Source organism: Nymphaea colorata, chromosome 12, assembly GCF_008831285.2.
Source record: "Nymphaea colorata isolate Beijing-Zhang1983 chromosome 12, ASM883128v2, whole genome shotgun sequence".
Classification (NCBI taxonomy): Eukaryota; Viridiplantae; Streptophyta; class Magnoliopsida; order Nymphaeales; family Nymphaeaceae; genus Nymphaea; species Nymphaea colorata.
Window position 1 is genome coordinate 22,797,705 of NC_045149.1, and position 23,185 is coordinate 22,820,889.

Consider the following 23,185-nt stretch of genomic DNA (forward strand, 5'->3'; position numbering starts at 1 on the left):
CTGCCCACACCAGCCTATCAAAGGTTTCACTACACTGAGCGTCTAAATATATATTGTTCATCTCCCCATGAAGCAAGTGTTAAATGCTAAGTTGCAGCCTTAGAAGGTCCGGACCGGTGGTAGGGGCTGGTGCGGGTCACTACCCAGACCAACCTATCAAAAGTTTCATGGGGCGTCTACATCATATATATATATATATATATATATATATATATATATATATATATGTTCCACCGCTGGTCCAAACACATGTAAAAATTAACCATTTGTGCACCAAGGTATACAAATGTCTAAGTGTGCTTCCCTGGCATGATGATCGAAGCATTGCACAAGTTTCTGATTTCCTAGTTTTATTGTGGTTAAGCAAGAAGTGTTAACCGTGTTTACTTTTTTGTTTAGAGTAGCAGTTAAGTGTTACCAATTTATTCTCAGTAGTTATAAATCTCCCACTTTAGTAAATGCTTGGCCCAACAGAGACCTTATCAATATATGTGCGTTAACCTTTTCAGGATAGTAATCGTTCAATTGTTCTGTTATATATTCTTTATTCTTAAGTTTTTAAATTGCTAGAACTCGAAGTTTGTACTTGTTGATATGGATGTTCGGGAGTTAGAAGGGAGCCAACCATGCCGCACTTTGCTCCGATTAAGTATTTCATTAGCCGTCATAGTGCTTGAAATCTTATTTAGAGCACACGCTCTATGCATTGGGGTTCGAGGGGGGTTGGTGAAAGGTCGTAGATTGTCAGTTTCTAATAATGTTAAATCATATGTGGGGTAAATAAAATAATTGATATACAAGTTGAAGTATAGCAGCTGTATCATCATCAAGGATTACTTTTCATCACAAAGTAATCGTGAAACTACAAGTTGAAGTATAGCACTCAAACTAAAAGAACCAGTAGAAAGGAAAAGTTTAGGTAGTGAGGAATTGACTCACTGGTGTTTAATAATGTTTTTTTTTTTTTTGTTTCCCAACAAAATAAATCACATATGGAGGTAATAACGACGGGCCATGTGCCAGCAAATTTATTAGAATGATACTTACCATTGGTTTATGCCCACATATATGACAAGTATTGCAAAATTAAACTTATCAACACATGAAATGAAATCAAGAAATTACATGCATCATACCAATAACAAATATGCACATGAACTAGAAAAACATTTAATGGTAGCACGTACTTTTTTTTCAACAACATTCATGTATACATGTGTACATGCATGCAATAGGTACTATCCATTGGCATGCTTGTTAACATAATTTAGCTTATTTTGCCAATTAACTGTTGACAACGCTATGTATGTGTTACTCAACATACATTGATATTTTTCGCACAAAATTTTATTTATAGCGGCTAAGATTACAACCAATAATGAAACGTATAAGATCCATAACTCTTTCTAGTGATTTACCTCAAAATGTTCTACATCTTTAAAGTTGTATTCTATTAATTCATAACAACTTCAAGCATGTTATATATCTTTAAAGTTACGTTTTATTTCGAATTCATTAGCCGTAAAATGAAGTACGAGAAGATATGAATGCGTGCAGTTTCACTTCAATAACCAAATTATGGAGATGAGGGGTTCAGGACAAATGGCACCCATTAGAACGCCATAAGAGGGTTAACTGTGTCGTCTGCCTGCTCCGGAAAAGTAGGCTCAATAACTAGGTTTTAAAGGAATGAAAATAAATGCAAAGCAGAAGGCGATTCTGGGTGTAGTTTGTTTTATACGACGGAATAGAGATGAAGATGGATAAGGAACAGGTGAAACCTATCCCCATCAAATCCTGAACACACAGAGAAGGTGAGGAAGAAAGACACCGTTCCAAATCCGTGCGCCACCACCAAACGAGGACGGTGACGACCACCTTTACCATCTTCTTCGTGGAATGGCTGCGTCATCTTCATCTGGCAAGGAGCTCTCACCTCCACCCGAGGCCAGGAGGTTCCTCCCGGGACCATGGACCCACGAGGAGACCGCCAACCTCATCGATGCCTACATGGAGAAATGGCGTCTTCTCAAGAAGCGCCAACTCAAGGCCTCCCACTGGGAGGAGGTGGCGGAGGACGTACGCCTCCGCTGCGGCCTCTCCAACCTCTCCAAAACCTCCACACAGTGTCGTCACAAGATGGAGAAGCTCCGCCAGCGGTACAAGGCCGAGAGGCAGAAGGGTTTCCCTGGCGGGTCTTCATGGGTCTTCTTCGACAAGATGGATTTGATGGAGAATGGCCCCCTTACCGTCTTTAAGACGACGAATGAGGGCTCGGATACCACGGAGAACGGTGCCAACAACACCAGGAGCCTTCATCTCTTGATGAGCAATGGCAGGTTCAGGCCTCCGGCAGATGCCTGGGCCGGTCCGGCAGTCCGGCGGAAGGACGAAGACATCTCCGTTGAGGCCGATGCTGACGAGGGGGTTCTTCGGAGCTTATCTTCTTCGAGGTCAGGGGTTAAGCAGGGAAACCCGATTGGGGAGTTGACGGCGGCGATCAAGTGTTTGGGGGATGGGTTTATGAAATTGGAGCATAGGAAGATGGAGATGATGAGGGAGGTGGAGAGGATGAGGATGGAGATGGAGATGAACAGGACCAAGATGATAATCGAGTCGCAGCAGCAGATCGCGGACGTTTTCGCGGATGCAGTCTATGCGAGGAAGAAGCTCAAAAGAATGTCCTCGCCGGATTCCTGAGGTGGATTTCGGAGTTGGGTTCGATCTCTTTTGGGGTTTTGTCTTGCCTCTTGTTGATTGGGCGGGGAATTCTGTTGGGGAGGTGTTGGATTAAGGTGAGAAGGCAGAGAATGGCGCATTTGCAGAACGCGATCGAGGGAAAATTGATTTCTGGCATGGGAATTTTGGTGACATCTTTGGCCGTTTCAGGGGTTTATTTTGGTGAAGAAGAAGGTATAGAAATGTGGCATTTGAAATCAATTCCAATGAACCCTTTTCTGCTATTGATTTTGTGGTGCAGAGGACAAAAATGCCTGAAAATGGATGTGAACTCCACACAATGCAAGATTTTGCACCCCCCGTTTGTTCTCCTGCAGTTTCTGATTTTTCCTTCTATGTAAATTTCCAACTCTGGAAGGTATTTTAAATCAGCACTGCTATGATGTGAAAATTTATTCCCCGTTGATAAAATATAAGATGATAAATTCTGAGGCATCTAGCAGTTTTGCTTTTAGTAGATGCTGGATCATGATACTGATAAACAGTGTGAAGCTTCAAATTTTCTTCTTGTTCATAGCTTTTGATGGTAATCCTCCTATAGCTTCTCATCTGCATCATATATTTTTTGAATTGGGAGTAATATTGGACAAGTTGATACTCTTATTGTCATCTAGCACATCAACTATGTGTGTCTCCGGTACTAAAGATAGCAGTAGGCTATTTTTCGATGGTACAACTGCTGATTATTTTAGTGAAGATGTCATTTCATTGGGAAGGGTATTCTGCATTATGTTGTGCAATAGAAATTGTTATATACTTTAACTAGTGTTCTTTGATGATCGAGCTTGCGGCTGCAGAAAGTATGTTATGCTGCATTACTGTCAATTACTGAAGTGCTAGACAATATTAGAGCCTTTCATATGTTTATCTCTTAATCTAATCATATTCCGTTAAACCGATTCTGTTTTTTAATTCATTATGCCCATAGTTTGATTCATAAACAAGTTTTCTCTTTGCAAGTGTGGAGTATATTTTGTTAACTATCAGCATGGCGTGTGCTTTCCCTGTCATACTTTCAATAGTCATTCTGATTTGACTGCAGAAATATTCCCATCTACAACCATGAGCCACAAACCTGATACAGGTAAAGAGAATAGTTCGAGGTTTCAGGAAAGCAGTCGTCTTGGTTCCTACTGCTGCTGCTTTTTGTTCACTTGCGTGAGAGTGCACATACTAGTGTGCATCCCACTTTTGAGGTGGGACCATGAAGATACTTACAATATTACTCTTTCAGCCTCAGGTGTACAATTTGTAGGAATTGTAAAAATTCGGCACAATAATGTTTGGGGGTACGTCATCCAAAGGCCTCAGCGGCAGATTGAGAGATCTAGAGTAACTGTTGAACAATTTTCATCACATATCATCAGACTAAATCGGATATAGGACTGCACCAGTGCACTGTGTACCTATGACCTTAATCACGATTATTGGCATCACTTTGAAACTTAAAAAATGTAAAAAATTCATGTACTCTAAAGGAACAACGTCCCTGTTATGAAAAATTTTCGAGTCCTTTTTTGGCTGTACTACAGTTTTCCTAAAAGACGAAAAATTTTAGTAGATTGCATTGTGCTCGTTGAAATCGTGGCCTGCAGGATAGTTACTCTGTTAGGAGCCTAAAGGTTGTGGTGGCTCTAACGAGTTTTATTGTAGAAAAGCCAGTTTATGCTGTACAGGTGCAGGTAGCCAGCTGCATTTGAGCTTGTTTCTGCTTCAGGAATGTCATGTTACTTGTGCCCTAGGTCTGATAAGCAGTGACTTTTACGTGGTAGGCAAACCCACAATATGGCAGTGGCACCATGAATTTGTATTGCTTACTTCCCTTTGGCTCGTATCTTTAGCTTACTGTTCTATGGTCGTCCACTCATTTGCTTAGTTGGTAGCCTGATGTTTCGTCGTTTTTTGTTCTATGTAATATGCTTGAATGCACCTGATATGAGAAGATGAGCTGAACCAAAAAATAATGGTGTTGTTGCAGTAAGCTTAGCATTTTTGTCTGCGAAATAAGAGCTCAAAGCCTATTCCACCTGAGGAAATAAATCTTTGTATCCTGCTAGAGGCCTAGAAGTTTCTGTTATATAATGTGTCTGCATACAGGCTTTTGCCAATCAGAATTAGGTGGATGCATTCGTAATTCTCATGGTCAGGACAGAACAATCTGATATTTACGTTGTACTATTTTTATGAATTATTCCATTCTGTAAGGCTAGGACATGTTTTTGCCTTTCTAAACGCAACAGCAATAAAACAATTCAGTTTCGGGTGCGTTTGGATGACTCCATCAACAAACTTGGTTTTCTGAGAACCACGCTTTTGAAAACCTGGTTGAAAACTCTGTTTTGTAAACTTGGTTTGGATGACAAGTGAAAAGCTTTGTTTAAAGGCAAAAATTAACTTTACTTGAAAACCCTGGAGGGAAGCGGGTTTTTCAGGCCCTTTATGAAAACCAGGTTTTGACAAAACCCATTTTTAATGTCTTCCAAACACTCTTGAAATGGTGTTTTGGAGCAAAATCAGGTTGTCTCTCAAAACCTGGTTTTAGTTTGTCATCCAAACCAGGTTTTCTTCTTTTTTGAAACCTTTTGTTAAGTCTCTGAATCCACGGTTATCATCCCTTCCGAATTCTGATGTACATCCATTTCATGGTTGGTTCATAGGTCATTCTTGTTTCTTTGTGTAGTGGTGTTCCTTACCATTCGAAGCATCGGTTGTTGCAGTAAATGCAAGCTCCTGATAATCTCTCTCAATTTACTTTTTCGTACTTTTTCCATGTATTTATATATTCTGTCATTTATGCACAAACTAAGATTCAAGAGACCATAAGATACACAGAAGACAATTTCATGTTAGTCATTCTTTTAGTAAATTTCCAGATGTGCTCATGTTTTCAGTCCGTTTCTGCCATGATTAATGGTAGCCTTGTTCCCAAGCAGAAATTAGTTATGAATTGAGGTAAATGCAAGCATGATGCAGAAAATCTGTAGACTTTTTCTTTCTTTCTTCTTATTTTTTTCTTTTAAAGCGACGATACAAAATCATGTGCAGTAACTGAGCCTAGAAATGTCCATTTAGAATATTTAGCTACTAGGTTTGTATGGACCAATCTACAGAGTATGGAGCTCTATTATTCAGTAGACACGCCCATCAATTTATAGCCTAGAGTGCTGTATCCCTCCACTTACACCAAGTCAATATGGAACTAATTCCCTCAAGCTTGCAATAATTTTTTTTTCCATGACAGGAAGCTAGAAGAATAAAGAAAGCTCGCATCTAGTTAATGCATTGGCTTCTTTCACAGAGAGGGAGAGAGATCTTATAAAGATCTAAGTAAACCATTTCTCGCAGTTGGCATGGCATCAATTGGCATCAGTTCTTTTCCTTACATGTCAAAGCATATAAAGGTGGTGCGAGATTTAGTTCCTAAACTCCCCATTCATCTTTAGCGTTTATTATTATAAGATTCTAGGAATAAACAATGCTCGTCAATCCCATCTCCTTCCATCTTAACCATTGAACCTCTCACAGCCCCTTGTCTCTTTCCTGTTGTCTCTTTGGGCGTCACATTTTGATAGGATTACGCCCTGATCAAGATCCAAGTATTGTACGAATCCGGCAAGTTTGGTTTCATTAATACTCACATAATAAAAACTAACTATTTTACGTGTTTTTAAAACTAATAAATCTGTTCCTTCAAGTGAAAACACCTTTTTAATTATAGTACTTTATTATGCCTTACAGAACAGCAGAGTTTAGGTTTCATTTTGGTTTATGCATACCGTAATTTCGTGAACAATTCATAGAACTTCGACATGTGCATATGAAATTTTCACATTAAGTAATTCCCTTGGCAAATTGATGCCTCTAGAAGTTGTTACATTAAAGGTTCACACTCTTTTCTAATTAACTGGACTGTATCACTGAATGCCAACTTTTCTCAAGGTAAAAATCTAGAGGAGTGCACCATTAAGTGGTGTGGTCCTTTGGAGGATTCCCATCATAAAAGAAAAAGTAAAGGCATCTCATTCTGCTTTATGGTAAATGTACATATTCTGGTTTGTTACCAATTAGTTTTACATTTATCAATGAGAAGGAAATTAATCTAAAGAATTTAACGAAATGGACGTTGATATGAGTCAGATGGGGCTTTACCTTTCTTTCCTTTTGTAGAGGGATGAGTGGTTGAATGTATCCTGCAAGAATGCACCTCATAATTTTGAATTTGAAAAGATCCAGTGCCATTTTTTGAGTTTGAAGTAGTCTTTCTATCATCTGAGATATAGGAAATTTAAGTTACATGTTAGATATGGAGAATTTTACAAAGAAAAAAGAAAAGAAAAAAGGAAAAAGAACTTAAGGTTTTGTTCCAGAGGCAATTTCCAATAATTTTCTGACATCAAGTCTGTACTTAAACTACTCAAAGACTTGAAGAAATCTAATAGAAATATCCAACTTTTGAGTAATTTTCAGGGAACACACTTTTTTATTTTTGATAAAGCTTTCAGGCAATACCTGAAGATCTGTTGCTAATCCAAAACCGTATCTATCAACTTTACACCTAACCTAGGGATAGCTCAAAATAAAATACTTTAATTTAGATATTAGTATAAAGGTATCTATGTCCTAGGGATCGATGGCATAGCTAAAAGGTGAACAAATCTTTTGATTGTATTTTTTATTATTTTAGCACATTATCTCGACTCGTACGACGTATAACTTGGGTTAAATTAGCTTAAATTAATCTTTGACTAATACGAAAGATTTGCAAACGAATCTCTCTTTCTCCCTCTCTAACACATGCGTACACACGCACGTAGAAACATACTCCATAAGCACAATAATGTGTGTGCCAAACATTTGCGGAGCTAATAAGAATTTTTCATTAGCGGGGATGAACTATAATTTCAAAATATTGATAGGACCCAAAATATATTTTTCTAAAATAATAAAATTTTTTAACACACACACACACACATATATATATATAGAACCTTAAAAACGTTACGTTCTTTAGAACACAAATTCACAGAATACATGTCTAAAGAACATTATGTTCTTTCAAGAAGCATGATGTGATTATAGACATTGCTCTTAGATCGAACAACAGAATATATGCCACATTTTTAGAACAAAGATGTATTTTTCCTACATATGTTCCAAGACCACATTGTTCTTCTTATCAAACGCGTTTTAGGTACAGTAACATAAAGTGGGACATGAGGGTGCTGTAAGTACGGATGTTGTGTGCTTCGAACTGCGCTGCACCATGTGAACATAAATTCCAGTGACTGTAATTTAGCATGTGTAAAGTAGGAACACAATTTTCCTTAGACCATTACTTTTATATGATCTCAAAGCAATATATACCCAAGATTTCTTGCTTTATTTTATTCTTAAACCAAACACTTTGGACTTTTCTTCTATTAAGATATGAATAAAAAGTTGACAATAACTGGTAACGGGTCTTCCTCACTTCAGCTTACTAATAAACAAAAGGAGAAGTTGTGGCTGGGGTTTGCGGAATCATCATATGCCACCAAATTGTAAAAGAAAGTGAGCTTCTACTTTTGAATACTTTAATGGCGACTTTATGACAGAGACAACGAAAACAACTAATATTAAATATGGGAAGTATATCAAATACCCACTTCAAGGAGAAGAAAAAAGTCACATCTATGCTTTTGACATGGTTAAAAGACATTCTTGTTAAGATGGTCGATCATAAAAAGGACCAGCAGTAAGCTGAAGTTAAAAAGTTATGAAAAATTGCTGTTTGCCTCAAAGTATGAATAGAAGCACCCCAGGCTCCAACATTTCTAGTAAAAGATAAGCTTAGCCAATAGCTTTCTGATATATATCAGAAACTGTAAGTTACTGTTTATGGCATTGTTAAGATAACAAAGGTGAAAGATAATTAGGATATGAGTAGCGGTGCATATATTGGAGTTGCACGATAGAGGGCAACTGGTTAAAGAGACTGATAGAACATGATGAGTACGTTTATGAAGATATTTTTCGATCATTTGATGTAATCAAGTAATCAATTCAACAAGGCAGATGATACTTCAGGTTGAATATCCCGGAAACATATTTCTAGGTGAAAAAAAAGGGTTAGTTGTTATCTTCCAAATAGTTTTGCCATTCCAAAACCTCAGGGACATTTTATAAAAATTTACTATTTTATTGTTCTAAAAAAGCTTTAGTATATTGGCCTTTGTCATGGGCAGCAATGGTTCGATTCCCATGGGCACCATATCTTTAGAAGACAAAAGTTGGGTGCACCTATCTGGGTTGGAGATACTCTTAAGAAGATTTATGATTGAGTCTTTGCTACTCTTTTCTTAAAAAAGACTTAGGTGCATTCCCATAAAGTCTCATGAAGGACACAGTCCCAAGGGGTTTGGTATAGCTGGTTAAGCCGATAGCTGATTTAATTTTCATGAGCATCAAGAGGCAAGAATATTGCCGTGAAATTTTATGCCGCCGGACAAGCAACAAAGTCTCCCTACTTTGGATATAGTTTCTTCATGACCTAAATAAAAAAAGCTTCATAAGATACAGATGCATGCACCTCTCCCTCTCTTTACAGATAGAACAAAATTTCTGTTGATTTCACTGGAGCACATGTAAATACCAACTTTCAATCGTCACAGCTGTTATACAATCTTCAGGCACTAACCAAGATTTCTTCTGCTTTACCTTATGCTCAAACCAGCACCATCGTCAAATTCTGTAAAAGTGGCTCAGTCTCTTCCATTTGTTTCCCTCTTTTTCCTTTATGGGATGAAGAGGATCCATTCAAGGACCAAATCACTCAGGACTCAACCTATTCTGTGGCATTATCACTGCTCTATTTCTAAAAAGGCACTTCTCACAATCCTCTCTAGGCATTATTCTTCTTTAGCAGTATTCCTTGTCCTTCAAAAAGTGGAAATAATAAAAGGAGAAAAAGCGAAAACAGTATTCCTTCTCTCCCTTCTTGGTAGTTCTCCATTGATTAAAAGCCAATGGGCCTAATCCTAATGGGACTCACAACTTGTCTGTTCAATATCTAAAGATCAGGAAGCTTTTTCTCAGTGGAAGACCACACGGGTCTGTCAGATTTGCCTTTTATCCTCACTCAGGAAGCATGATTTGAAGGGAAATCAAGAGTTTTCAGTTCAGTAGTGGAGTTCTTAATCGATTAATGCTACTGCTATTGCTACACCCATTTCTCTTTTTCCTGGTTGCAAACTCTTTTGAATTTGTATCCTGAATCCTCCAGGATTAATAATAAAGAGAATATATTATGTTGATGATCTGAGCATGCAACAACCTCAGTTAAGATAAACCTCATATATATCCTTCAATATTCATATAATTTACTATAGGTGGCAGCAAGAACACTTTATAAGTGTTCTTTGAAGCTGCCCTAAAGTTTGGGGCATGTTTATGGAAGACTAGAACAAGTATTCTATGAATCTATCCCAACCTTTAGGTCAGATTTACAGAACATTCACAAAATGTTCCTGCTCTCAAATGACCCCTCAGACATATGATTATGTACCAACCTTAATTTATAATTAATCATTAATCTTGTCCATACCTGCAGCTTTTCTTTTTTGAAAATCTGTGCTACATAATAATCTCTCTCTCTCTCTCTCTATATATATATAACTTTGCTATATAGAAGACTAGCTATATAACTTTGTGGCTCCACGGTAGGAAATTCGAAGCTGATTATTGTGATTAATAATATAGTAATTCTAGGTTGAATAAAAAGGCAAATTCCCTCTTGAACACTTTAGAAAGAAAAAGATCAGTTGCATGTTGCTGCATGAGCATCATAGAGCAGCGGAAAAGCACCAGGCAGGTTGAGAGTCAAATTGTCTGTTACAGACTCTGCTTTCTTCTTTATAGCTAGGTTTCTATAGCTATCATGTGCCTGGTAAACAACTTTAAGCTAAGTCTAGGGATGCAAACGATTCAGATGCGAATAATCTTTATTAGGCATTGGATTTGGCCGAATTTAGTACAAGAAAAGCAAAAAAAAAAGTTCCAAAACCATATTCCGATTAACAATTGTTGTTCATGCAGCTTGTTTTTAGCTAGTTGGACTTGGAGAAGGTTTGATGATCAGAAGTCACTTGGCGTGTTTGTTTGGACTGGACGGATTGTCTCATATGTACAATCAAGACGCTTTGTCTCCATCACATAAGGGTGTAAACAAACCGGCCAACAAGCATGACAGCCATATGTGGTGAAAATTTCAGACGTGCTCCAAGGACGCATTGGTTAGCCTCAAATCTCAGATCTGAAGTTTTGGATCTCATGGGAGATTTGAGGGCGAAGAAGCCGTAGTTATTCCATGGGCGCTAGAAAAGATGGCTTCAAAGCCCTTATATATATAATTAGGATGGTTCGATCCAACATGATGGCTGATTAAAAGAAAAACAAGAAGAAAAAGGTAATAGACATTTTTTGTCATCTAATATTAGTTCACAGCGGAGTGGACATTAGTAATCAACCCATAGCTGGCTAACTCGCCAAGTTGGCTTGGGAATTGCTCAAGTCAGCTAGGGTCGCCAGCAAACCTCGCCACGAGTCAAGATTGGCCCAACTTGCCCTTGACTCACCTTTGACTAGGTTTCACTCGGCTCTGACTTGCCCGATTCAAGTTATTTTAAAACTAGACTAAATCAAGAAGTCAACTCGCTGACCCGATGACCTGATCATCTGCCGATCCGAGTCCGAGTCACAGGTTTTCCAATTATGTTCAAGCCTATGCATTACTGGCCTTTCTGGAAAGTTAGGCGATGCATTTGCCTCCTAACTTATATGTGCCTCAGCCATTAATTACAGCCAAGTCATTCTGGGATCATCTAGATACGTTCATTTGCAGCCAACCCACTTTCAATTAAAGCTTTATTGTTACTTTCATTAATTTCTTTTCAAGGCATTAGCATAATTATCATCATTACTGGTTATAATCTTGGGCCGCTTCTCTCTTTGGCCTGTCGATTTCGATATCGATTTTGTGTTGTCGCCAATTTTTCTCCATTGCAAACGCTAGCTTTTGGATCTTACAATAAGTTTGTCGGCCAAATTGGGTTGATTAATAATGGCAATAATTGTGTCTTCCTCAAACAGATCCCCAAGGTTGTCCATGTTTTGTTTCTGCCATGAAAAATAACAACTTTTCTTATATATATATATATATATATATAACGAACAACACAGCAAGAAAGTAAATAGGTGGTAGAACATGAAGAAGTAGTAAAATTTTTGAGCTCGAAGCGAATGATGTGATTTATTGTCTTATTTATTGCAGTAAAAGAAGACAATTATTCACCTTTCTAGTAAAGTTTTTTCGTCACATGCGATCCATGGTGATGCAACATATGGTTAACGCTTTCTCTAAAAGGAATGGTAAATCTAAAAAGCCAAAACACCAGCGAAATCAATAAGGATGTACTTTATGACTTGCAGTACAGTCAGGAAAAGGGATCTGCCTCAACAGGATATGAAAACAAAAAAACTTCAGTTATCTACCATCTGCCTTTAATTCCAAAGAAAGGCTCCATGCGAGTTTAACAATTCTAACTAATTGTTTTAGATCATTGATCCAGTTATGCACCACTCAGGTATAAATTTTTTTTTATTATATTTTAAATGTATTTCTCACTAAAAAAATTTTAATATTTTTTTTTATTATAACCGGTTTCGAATGGCCAGCCCTGTTCATAAGCGCATTATAAATAAAAATTGAAAAAGTGAAGCTTCTGATCAGAAAATTCAGAAACGAGGCATGGGTTCTTGGGTTATGATTAAAAGATAGGCGCAGAAATGATATATCCCGGCCATAAAAGGACAAACCGATCTGAGAGTATAAATTCCGACCACATGCATGCAATGGAATGGAAGCCCTTAACCAGACACCAAGAATGCCAACCTCAAGCTGCTGTCCTATCAATTTCTCATCCATATTTCATGCTCTGTCTCAGACACCCAGAAGGCTGAGAGAGAGAACATGTGCAACATGGACACCAGACGAAGAAGTAAACATAACGAGACTGAGGTCAGGGGCGGACATGAAGAGGAAGCTGTCCTGGTACGACCTGGTTGCTCTTGGCGTCGGCGGGATGCTTGGCGCCGGGGTCTTCGTCACCACAGGCCGGGTAGCTCATACCACCGCCGGTCCCGCCGTCTTCATCTCCTACTTGGTCGCCGGAATTTCGGCCCTTCTTTCCTCCTTGTGTTACACCGAGTTTTCCCTCCAGATTCCGGCCGCCGGCGGAGCATTCAGTTACCTGAGGATCACATTTGGTAATGTTTTTTTGGTTTATCTTCTTTCTTTTTGGGATGATTCTGCGTGATTTTGATATTGGTAATGTTTTTTCGTTTATCTTCTTTCTTTTTGGGATGATTGTGCGTGATTTTGATATGGGTTGATTGCAGGAGAGTTTGTGGGGCTTGTGGGTGGAGCCAACATGTTGATGGAGTACGTGCTGTCGAACGCGGCGGTGGCGAGAAGCTTGACGGAGTATGCGAGCACGGCGTTTGGAGGGAGGGACGCGGACTCGTGGAGGGTGAAGATGAGAGCGCTGCCCAAGGGTTGCAGCAACTTGGATTTCCCTGCCTCTGTCGTCGTCTCCCTTCTTACTCTCTGCCTCTGCCTCGGGCAAGACCTCATCCCTTTCTTTTCTCCTCTTCTCTTTCCTTCCTAATTTCTTGTAGGATGTCTACTTAAGTAACGCCTTTTAAAAAAAAGAGGGAGAGATTTTCTCTAGCCGTCATTCCTAATTGGGATTGTCTTAGTAGAAAAATTTAATGGTGATTCTTATAGTACCCAACTCATTCACTTATGAAGTTTATAATATAATGAGTGGTTTAAAATAAAGCAAAAGAGTAAAAGGTAATAGACATTTTTGATAGACATTTTGCATTTAGTTTTTCAACTATGTTTGGATCATATATATATATATATATATGCGTATGTTTGTTGCCACGTGAGATAGAGAAAAAGTCCTCTCTTTTTGAGTTTGCTTTTGCATCCTACTTTTTGTCTATAATTTTCAGATGAAATTCCATGAACTTAAGAAGTAAAAATGCTTGTTGCATGTTTTCAGTATTATTCTATATCATGGAGTGATTAGAATTAACTTGAGGTTAACAACCTACCATTTGAAGAAGACTTAAAAACCCTTTCATTCTCTCCTTATAAAAAGATATGAGGTCTTGGGCTTCATTGATATAACAAAAGAGTTTTTCTTGAAATACTAATAATATTCATTTATTACTTCAAGTGCTTCTTTCTGGCATTCATAAAAAAAGATCAAATAAACATGCAATTGATCCAACTTGAGTGGATAAAGTGTGCCCTTTAACTTAAATGTGAAACAAGTGATGTTGTATTTAAAATGGTTAAGAGTTAATCATTAAAGTGAAATATAATTTTATGGTGAATAAAATTGAAAATAAAGCCATTAATGCTTTTTTTCTTTCAACAGTCCACAAGTTTATTGAGGCATTTATTTCATAATTTCTATAAAAAGTGTGGCTTTCATTCAGAAAATCATATTTGTCTGAAGTCGTTGCGCATAGGCGAAAGATAAGCCAGAAACTAAACAACAACAATTTTTCTTCCCCGTTAGTGCCACGAAATATATATGGTTAATACACATTAGTAGCACAGTTATTGTATTAAATGAACGGATGCTGCAGGACGAAGGAGAGCTCGATGCTGAACCTTGTGATGACGATCTTCCACCTGCTGTTCTTCGGGCTCATAATCGTGGGAGGGTTCTACAGTGGGAGCGTGAGAAACCTGACGAGGCCCAAGGGGTTGGCGCCCTTCGGAGCCAGAGGCGTGTTCGACGGAGCGGCGCTGGTGTACTTCAGCTACCTCGGCTACGACTCCGTCTCAACCATGGCGGAGGAGATCAAGAACCCGCCCCTCACCCTCCCTCTCGGAATCGCAGGCTCCGTCGCCATCGTCTCCTTCCTCTACTGCCTCATGTCCCTCGCCCTCTCCCTCATGGTTCCCTACAATGAGGTATGAATTTTGAATCCAACACAGGCTGATGAGATGGTTTATATAAGATGGAGAAGTTCACGTAGCTTGATCAGTTTTAATGGTGGTTGAGTGCATGCAGTTGACGGGTTCGGCTCCATTTGCGTATGCGTTCGAAAGGGTTGGTGCATGGAGATGGGGAAGGGAGGTGGTGGGCGCGGGTGCGAGCCTCGGCATCCTCACCTCCCTGTTGGTCGCCATGCTCGGGCAGTCCAGGTACCTCTGCGTTGTGGGCAGGGCTCGACTCGTCCCCTCTTGGTTCGCCAAAGTCCATCCTTCCACCGGCACTCCACTCAACGCCACCGCTTTCCTAGGTAACCCCCAAATTCAATTTTATATATATATATATATATATATATATATATATATATATAAAATTCAATAGTTACTTGAGCTTATATAAAATTGAATAGTTACTTTAGCTTTTTACATTGTCAGCAATTCAGGGTCATCCAGTCTGTCATATTGAACGGTTAAAAACAATAAAAAAAAGTGAGACATTTTCATTATTTAACACATTTTTGTCTCAACCATTCATCATTCATCTGTTTGAAAATAATCATCTCCCTATCAGGTGATAAGATGCATTTGAATAAATACAGTTATCATTCATTCAATATATATATATATATATATATATATATATATATATATATATCCCCTTTTTGGTAAAGCCAAATTTGAGTCTATAAATAAAGAAACTTGGGGAAGTAAGTAATTACTTATAAATGCTTGGCATCTTGATGTATTAGCTTGTAAACTCATTATTTATAGCAAAGGAAATGGACGATCAGGAAACCATTTTTTAACATGTTAGCTCCACATATATTGGGTTCCAAGCAAATCATGCTTTTCATCCAATCTGAGCCTTCCGTGTGTTTTTAAGTACTTTGTTAATGAAAGTACCTTAGATGGCATTAGTTTAATGAATGACAATTTGTTCATTTTGATACAGTTTTTGCTGGGGTTAACTCAAAGGGTTAGATATATGTTCATGTGTGTTTGAATTCCTTTACAGGTTCTTCCTCTTTTCATTGACCTGATATAAATTTCACAAACAGGCACTTGTACTGCTCTTATTTCGCTGTTCATTGAACTGGATATAGTGCTGGAGATGATCTCAATTGGTGCACTCTTAGTGTATTATTTGGTGCCCAATGCTCTCATTTATCATCGGTATGCGAGGCCTGGACTGACTCTAGCCTTCCTGCTGCTTGTGTCTGGAAGCTCATTTGGGTTTGCACTGTCATGGAAGCTGAAGAAACACTGGTTACAACTGGCCCTGTTTGGGGGATTGACAATCCTATGTGTAGCATGTTTCCAATATTGGGTGCCCATGGCGGACGGGCAGCGCCACTGGCGGGTGCCCTTCATGCCATGGCCTGCTGCAACCTCCATATTTCTCAATGTCTTCTTGCTTGCAACCATGAAGAAGAGAGCATACCAGAGGTTTGTGGTGTGGAGCTGTTTGGTCACCTTGTACTATGTCCTATATGGTGTTCATTCTACATACCATGGTGAAAGAGAGGAAAGGGAAGGGAGAGGGCAAGATTCAGTCACTGACCAAGTTAAAGTTGAAATTGAGATGCCATAGCTACAAAATAAGTTGAACCATGCCAATCTAACAAAGCAACAAACAAATATGTGTTTGTCTGTGTGCATGAAAGTAGAGAGAGAGAGAGAGAGAGAGAGAGAGAGAGAGAGAGAGAAAGAGAGGGTAGTCTGTAACTTTTGGACTTTAACTTGAGGTCGTAATTGGAACTATTTGGGGCAGTTTGCTGTCTTATAAATAGGGCTTGTATTGGATCACAACACTTATCGGCAGCTTCAACCAGTTAATTGTGTTTCTAACTTAAGAGATGTCACATATATCATCACTAATTATCGTATTAACAACACTTAGAAAAATATGTGTGGTGCCTACCACATGATGCACGACTTGATGTATGTACACCCGTTAAGAAAGAACACAAGAAAATTTATTTTAAGTATGTACATACCACCAGCTTAGGCAAGTTTAATTGAGCTGAATGTGCTAAGCCTATACCTAGCTTAACCTTGATTAATTTCTTTGCACAAGTTTAAGTTAGGATCAAACGTGACCCATAATAAATCATTCAAGTTAGAACAGAGCTTATTCCACTTAAACTCAAGTTACTCTGCCCATGTGCAGCCCTAATCATACCCTGATAATTAAAATTGCAAGGGATACTATATAATGACCCAACCCACTCCTATATCGGGCTCGGACTTCTGGTCTGATGGTTCAAACCCACTTCCTAGCAGTTTTAATTTCAATTTTTAAAAGGTTAACAACTAAGACAATCAATCACTTAACAGCCCAATTTATAAGTCCTTAAAGTTTCTTTGCAATCTTGGCTAGGGGACTAAACTATGAAAGTGAGCAATTGCATACTGTGACATTTCTTAGGTTTAACATGAAATTTTTAAAACTTTTCGTGCCAGTGCATCGTACCCTTCTCCTTTCCAAAACATGCACCATTCTTTCCCACAACATTTATGTTTGTGAGCATATTCATGTGAAGTAGATCCGAGGCTCCAATCTTACTAGAAGATATCATAAAAGTATAACATCACAAGATAATTAAGGAGCTCACATCCAACATAGCTTTTATTCAAACTGTAAATTAGTAACTAAGCAACATGAATTTTCTTCAACTTACCACATGAAACTTCTGAAAAAATGGAGAATTACATTCATCGAAACTCAGAGTAACTTAACTTTCCACCAAAATGGACAAAGTGCAGTAAATTGAGACCCACACTCAGTTCAAAAGAGAACCAAGGCCAAACACGATCCTTCTCTTCCTCAACTTCTCAGCAATTAAGAATGCTAGCTCCAGAGACTGAGATGCATTGAGTCTGGGATCACAGTTGGTGTGGTATCTAGAGCTCAAGTCATCATAGGTTATGGCCTTTGATCCCCCAACACACTCTGTGACATTTTGCCCTGTCATCTCCAAATGCACACCCCCAGGGTGGCTCCCCTCTTGCTCATGCACATCAAAGAAGGCACGGATTTCCGCCTGCACAAGTAAATTAAAGAGAATAATCTTTAGACTTATGGATCATAAATGGTTCTGATCTATGAGGTTGGATCAACCATTTACCATTTTTGACTTAGTCGGGTCTTTCTTAATCAAAACTAGTGTTGGGTCACATATTTCGAATTTATGGATGGAATCTCAATTTGACAAGAGTATGATCCAAATTTTAGATATAGTCAGGTTGAATTCTTATCAAATATAAGATTTGGTCACCATATATATTATTTAGCAAGTCATACAAATGGGTAGTGCCAAAATCTGGTTGCTCTCACATTTTTGAAATGTATAGTTTTTGATTTATTACTCAGGAAACTACACTTGGTTCCAAAGATATGGTCACCTACCAAGGGCCGTAAAAACTCATGGCTAGTACGCTACCAAGCAGATGCCACGCCGTGTCATTCAAGTGGGCTCGGTGGACCGACACTAGGATTGAGACCCGGCAGATAGACCAGGTATGGTGGCACTTACACCTTGTTCCAAAGATATGGTCATCTCAAGTTTGGGGCAGGTTCATGGAACACTTACACCTTGTTCTTAATGCCAAAAAATCTCTTAGGTGTGAGAAATGATCTGGATATTCTAAGTAAGGTGGCATTGCCAAGAAAATGTCAAAAAAAGGGGTGCAAATAAAACTCACCATGATTGCATCAAAAGATCTTGTTTTTAGACCGGATGGTGCCTTCATTGTGTTTCCGTGAACAGGATCACTGACCCAGGTGACTATGAGACCTGCCTGGCGCACAGCTCTTATAAGACGGGGAAGCATGACTCGCATGTTTTCGGCACCCATTCTGGTGATTATGGTCAGCCTTCCTGGCTTGTTGTGTGGGTTCAGAATCTCACAGAGCTTCACAAGCTCCCTTGGGTCCATCTTATCACTCACCTGCAACATCACATAAATTGTTTCCATAATGTACCAGTTGGAGTATTGAAGAAAGGTACATGCCAAGGTATATTATGTCATGAATAGGAATATTTAATCAATTAGCTGGGTAGGACATTAGAACAATGTGTTTATCAAAATTTAATAGAAGATACATGTTTATTAGCTATGTCATGTCGATCTTTGGATGCCCTTTCTTTCCAAATCTACACATGCAACTTTGAACCCTGAATGCCTAGCAACCTTTTAGATGGACTGGACATTCTTCACTTCATCATCGCCTTATCCAACATAGAAAAAGTTCTCAATTCACAATTTGTCCGTAAATGGTGCTTTATATGTTAGAAACATGGTGAAAAAAAAATCAATACTTAAGGGTTATTTGGCAATATTAACATATTGTTACTATATCATGAATCTATTTTAAAAAATAAGGCAAACTCATAACATAGTGTAACAAGTGTTTCATGAATCTATTTTATTTTTTTTGGGGTAGAGTCATGAGATAGTAATAGGGGTCCAACCTTTTCTTCACTTTATCATCGCTTTATCCAACACAAAAAAAGTTCTCAATTCACATTTGTGTGTAAATGGTGCTTTCTTTGTTAAAAACATGGTGAAAAAAATCAATTTTTAAGAGACATTTGACAACAGTAACATATTGTTACTATTCCATGAATCTACCTTAAAAAATGAGGCAAACTCATAACACATTGTAACAAGTGTTCTATGAATCTACTATATTTTATGGAGTATATTCATGGAACAATAATAATATGTTACCGTCATCAAACGACCAAGAGGGGTCCAAATTTTTTTTTGTGTTTTTTGTTTTTCCTTTTTTGGGACGTTATTTGTGGACCTCTCTCTATCTTTTAAATTTTTTCTTAGTTATATGGGTACCCTCAGAGTGGCAGGTATCAATATTTAGAGTTAATGAGTCAGGTCTACGACCCATTTAGTCAGCTTGATTAAAAGAAATAAGGTTGAGCAATTACTAATCGTATTTGATTCAATATATACCAAGTTTTCACAAGGTGAACCTAATATGAGCCTGAGATCAAATAATGATCTAATGCATTTGTGTTAAATGCATGTCAGGTGATCGCAAGCTACAGTTGGTTCCAGTCACCTTCCTTTAAAAAATTCAGTCATTATTCTTGCCATCTCAAGTTCATGAATTGATGTGGGTGAAGAACTTAAGATGATAAACAACAAGCAAGTGTTTAGTAACCTAAGAATATGACAATTAATCGATCAGTTAATTGAATGAAGCATCACCTTTATGCCAAGAGGATTGGCGACACCACGAAGGAACTCAACATGAGCACCATCCAACTGTCTCGTCCTCTCCCCAATCCAGAGGAAATGAGCGGAGCAGCCATAGAAGAGCCCAGAGGTGGAGTCCTGCCTTGTGAGCGCCTGCTCGTAGGGCAGAAGAAGGCACTCGTGTGAGGTCCAGAAATCGGTACTTGCCATTATGGGGTGACCCACAGTCAGACCAGCAGCTTCCATGAATCCCACTGCCTCATCAACCCTCTGCGCTAGCTCCTTATATCTGTTGCAGGTGGGTAATCAATAATGGACGAAAATATTGTGTCCAATCTAGCTTTTCCATTTCAATTATCTATATGTTTATATATATAAATTCATAGGTCTAGACGTTAGGCCAGAGACAAAAACAATATCACTTAAATGTGATGATTAAAGTGTTTTTCTTACAATCTAATCTTACTGAGATGATATTAAGAACAGATTGATGAAAAGCACGTATTAAATTGATCGTCTTATGGAGTTTCATAGTGTTTTCATAATAAGCAAAAAAACGAATGGCTCCTACAACATCAATCTTTTGATAGTAGAAAAGTCTGCATTTTTCAAAAGGAAGATTTAAATCAAAACGGTTTTTATGTCGAAATAGTTTTTATAAATATATTAGAATGTTTATGTTTTGTTTAAAATATTTTCTTAGCAAAAATTTGAAGGCTCTGGTTTTTATTATCCCTGACCAAATGGTATGGGATCTACCAATCTATATATATATATATATATATATATATATATAAAGAGGTTTACCTTTCCCCTTGCACGCTATGCTCAGCAAAGCCGAGGTTCCACTGTGTGACTCTCTGCATGGCAGCGTATCCTCCGGTAGCGAATGCTCTGAGAAGGTTCATGGTGCTTACGGACTGGCTGTAGGCTTGGATCATCCTCTGGGGGTCGGGCGTCCTAGACTTGAGATCAAAGGCGTCGCCATTAATGTTGTCTCCCTGGTAGATGGGTAGCTCCACCCCATCCCTCGTCTCCTTCGTGGTCGATCTTGGCTTCGCAAATTGACCAGCAATTCTCCCCACCTCCCATGCACATCATCATCAACATCCAAGTACACAAGTAAACTTCAGTTTTGGTGAAACAAGAAAAATATAGTTGAGTTTTAACTTTTTTAACTGCATATTTTCTATAAAATTTTGACGGTTAAATGAAGCAGATTAAAACTTAATTCTGTCGTTGCTCTTCTATGAGTCTATATATCAAAACGATTCAATGCATTGAACTTTTCTGTAAAATTTTAGGAGGCATATCGTCGTTGTTGAAAAAAGTAAGAAAAAAAAACGTATTGAGGTCTTCAATTGAGCTTATAGCGAAAGTGTAGGCCCTGGGTGGAAATTTTTCGAAGAAGAAAAAGGAGGGAAGGACCTTGATGACTGGCATTTGGCCACCGAACATGAGGACGACACTCATCTGAAGGATGACCCTGAAGGTGTCCCTGATGTTATCGCTGCCGAACTCCTTGAAGCTCTCCGCACAGTCCCCTCCCTGCAGTAGGAACGCCCGGCCGACCGCCGCCTCCGCCAGCCGCTCCTCGAGCTTCCTCGCCTCACCCGCAAAGACCAGCGGCGGAAACCCCTCGATCCGCTTGATCACCTCCTCCATCTCCGCCCTGTTTGGGTACTGTGGGATCTGCAGCACCGTCTTCTTCTTCCAGCTATTGATCGCCCATTCCCCCCGGTGTCCCACTGTCTCGCCCGGCTTCAACGGCTCCGCCGAGCCCACAGCACGAACCAGGACACCAGAATTCGACCGGATTCTTCTACTTGGAGGCATGAAGTACCAATTTGCAGAAACCGCCATCGTCTCTCCCTACCTCTCTCTCTCTCTCTCTCTCTTTCGCTAGCTTCGCTCGCTACTGTGCTAGGGAGCTGTCCCTTATAGCGATATCGTTTCTTGATTGCCATTGCCGTTCACATAAATTTCTAAAACACCACCTGCCGTTTACAGATCTGGATCCGAATCCAATTAGTTTAAAATCCAATTTGGGCTTCTAAGATTTGGTTCGTTATCAATGAGCAAGAAAGGGCGTTTGGTATAGTATGTGCGATTGCCATACTACCTCCACAAAATATCTTTATTTTTACATTGTTGCTTTTAAATATTTGGTGTTATATATATATATATATATATATATATATATATATATATAGTTTCTATGAAAGTTTAGAATTAGTGTCCCTCCAACCAAAATTTTTTATTCTACCATTAGCTTTTCCTTTTGTTTTTGGACTTTTTAGTTGATATGTCCTTTCGATCAACAAAACCAATTTGGCATCCAAGATCCCCATGATCTAAGAACTCTGGGATTTAAGATCAGATCCTTCCTCTGTGATCTTACATCCTACTTTTTTCCATGCAAAAAAGTAAAATAATGATCTTAAGTCTGACATAGGGTCCTTAGTTTGATAAACCATGATTTTGTCATCGATCGATCTTTTACCGCATCAGTAATAAAATTGCATGTTAAATCCACATCGGATAGTGGATTTCAAATCCCAAGTAATCAAACGCCCCCTTAAATTTGTGAGAACTGGTCGCATAGCTAATTAAGGGCCAGTAGCATTAAATCTGCTTCCCATTGTTTGTCTCTACAATTAATTGCTTCAGTTTCAGTCCTGCAAGAATGAAAGCAAACAGTAATTTCATTCCCACGTGACGTACGTGCTCACTTGCCATTCCCTTGTTCCGTAGTTCTCTCAAGGGAAGCTCAACTACCATCCTTGGTAACAAATCATGAATAACCTTTCCTAATCCATGCCACTAGTTCGGTTCATCTTAGATTTCCATATATATATATATATATTGGTTAGTATTGTCAAAAATTTTAATTTTGGAATTACATTTGGTCCCTATAAAAAAAGTTTCTTCAAAAATGTCAACCTCTTTTCAGGAAAAAAAAAAAAATCTGGCTTGGCCCTTCCTTGCATATCACTACCTAAAAGGACTGCAGACCAACTGAACCACAAGACAGATAGTTGCATTTTATGGATTTTCAAGGAAAAGTAGTTGGAGTTTTTCACACCCCAAGAACATTTTACCCACGTTTGGTTCTAGAATGTAAAAGCGAGTGAATTTTTACCAATTCAATGTATCCAACATCAATTTGCAACA

The 23,185-nt window shown here is 38.6% G+C and overlaps 3 protein-coding genes across 3 annotated transcripts; 2 read left to right on the forward strand and 1 right to left on the reverse strand.

Annotated features, from left to right (window-relative positions):
- The first annotated feature begins 1,719 nt into the window (after positions 1 to 1,719).
- Positions 1,720 to 3,335, forward strand: LOC116265873 (trihelix transcription factor ENAP2-like). Its single transcript, XM_031646840.2, has one exon. The coding sequence runs from the start codon at positions 1,900 to 1,902 to the stop codon at positions 2,698 to 2,700; it is 801 nt and encodes a 266-aa protein (XP_031502700.1). The 5' UTR covers positions 1,720 to 1,899; the 3' UTR covers positions 2,701 to 3,335.
- A 9,318-nt stretch (positions 3,336 to 12,653) lies between these two features.
- LOC116265945 (cationic amino acid transporter 6, chloroplastic-like) lies at positions 12,654 to 16,562 on the forward strand. Its single transcript, XM_031646957.1, has 5 exons — positions 12,654 to 13,041; positions 13,174 to 13,396; positions 14,440 to 14,770; positions 14,871 to 15,102; positions 15,850 to 16,562. The coding sequence occupies exons 1-5, from the start codon at positions 12,660 to 12,662 to the stop codon at positions 16,380 to 16,382; spliced, it is 1,701 nt and encodes a 566-aa protein (XP_031502817.1). The 5' UTR covers positions 12,654 to 12,659; the 3' UTR covers positions 16,383 to 16,562.
- Positions 16,563 to 17,574: 1,012 nt separating this feature from the next.
- On the reverse strand, positions 17,575 to 21,874 carry LOC116265329 (phospho-2-dehydro-3-deoxyheptonate aldolase 1, chloroplastic-like). Its single transcript, XM_031645878.2, has 5 exons — positions 21,440 to 21,874; positions 20,819 to 21,096; positions 20,024 to 20,300; positions 18,497 to 18,742; positions 17,575 to 17,835 (listed from the first exon to the last, which is right to left on the reverse strand). Exons 1-5 carry the CDS (start codon positions 21,872 to 21,874, stop codon positions 17,575 to 17,577), a joined length of 1,497 nt encoding a protein of 498 aa, XP_031501738.2.
- Between the last annotated feature and the right edge of the window lie 1,311 nt (positions 21,875 to 23,185).

Bases quoted from the DNA above. Each gene is read 5' to 3' on its own strand.
- LOC116265873 (XM_031646840.2), top strand. From the start codon at position 1,900: ATGGCTGCGTCATCTTCATCTGGCAAGGAGCTCTCACCTCCACCCGAG.
- LOC116265945 (XM_031646957.1), top strand. From the start codon at position 12,660: ATGCCAACCTCAAGCTGCTGTCCTATCAATTTCTCATCCATATTTCAT. The intron at 13,397-14,439 runs GCAAGACCTCAT...CGGATGCTGCAG, and splicing joins ACTCTCTGCCTCTGCCTCGG to GACGAAGGAGAGCTCGATGC. The intron at 15,103-15,849 runs GTAACCCCCAAA...TTTCACAAACAG, and splicing joins CAACGCCACCGCTTTCCTAG to GCACTTGTACTGCTCTTATT.
- LOC116265329 (XM_031645878.2), bottom strand. From the start codon at position 21,874: ATGGCGGTTTCTGCAAATTGGTACTTCATGCCTCCAAGTAGAAGAATC. The intron at 21,097-21,439 runs GTCCTTCCCTCC...TGTGCATGGGAG, and splicing joins GCCAAATGCCAGTCATCAAG to GTGGGGAGAATTGCTGGTCA. The intron at 18,743-20,023 runs GTGATGCTTCAT...GTGATGTTGCAG, and splicing joins CCAATCCTCTTGGCATAAAG to GTGAGTGATAAGATGGACCC.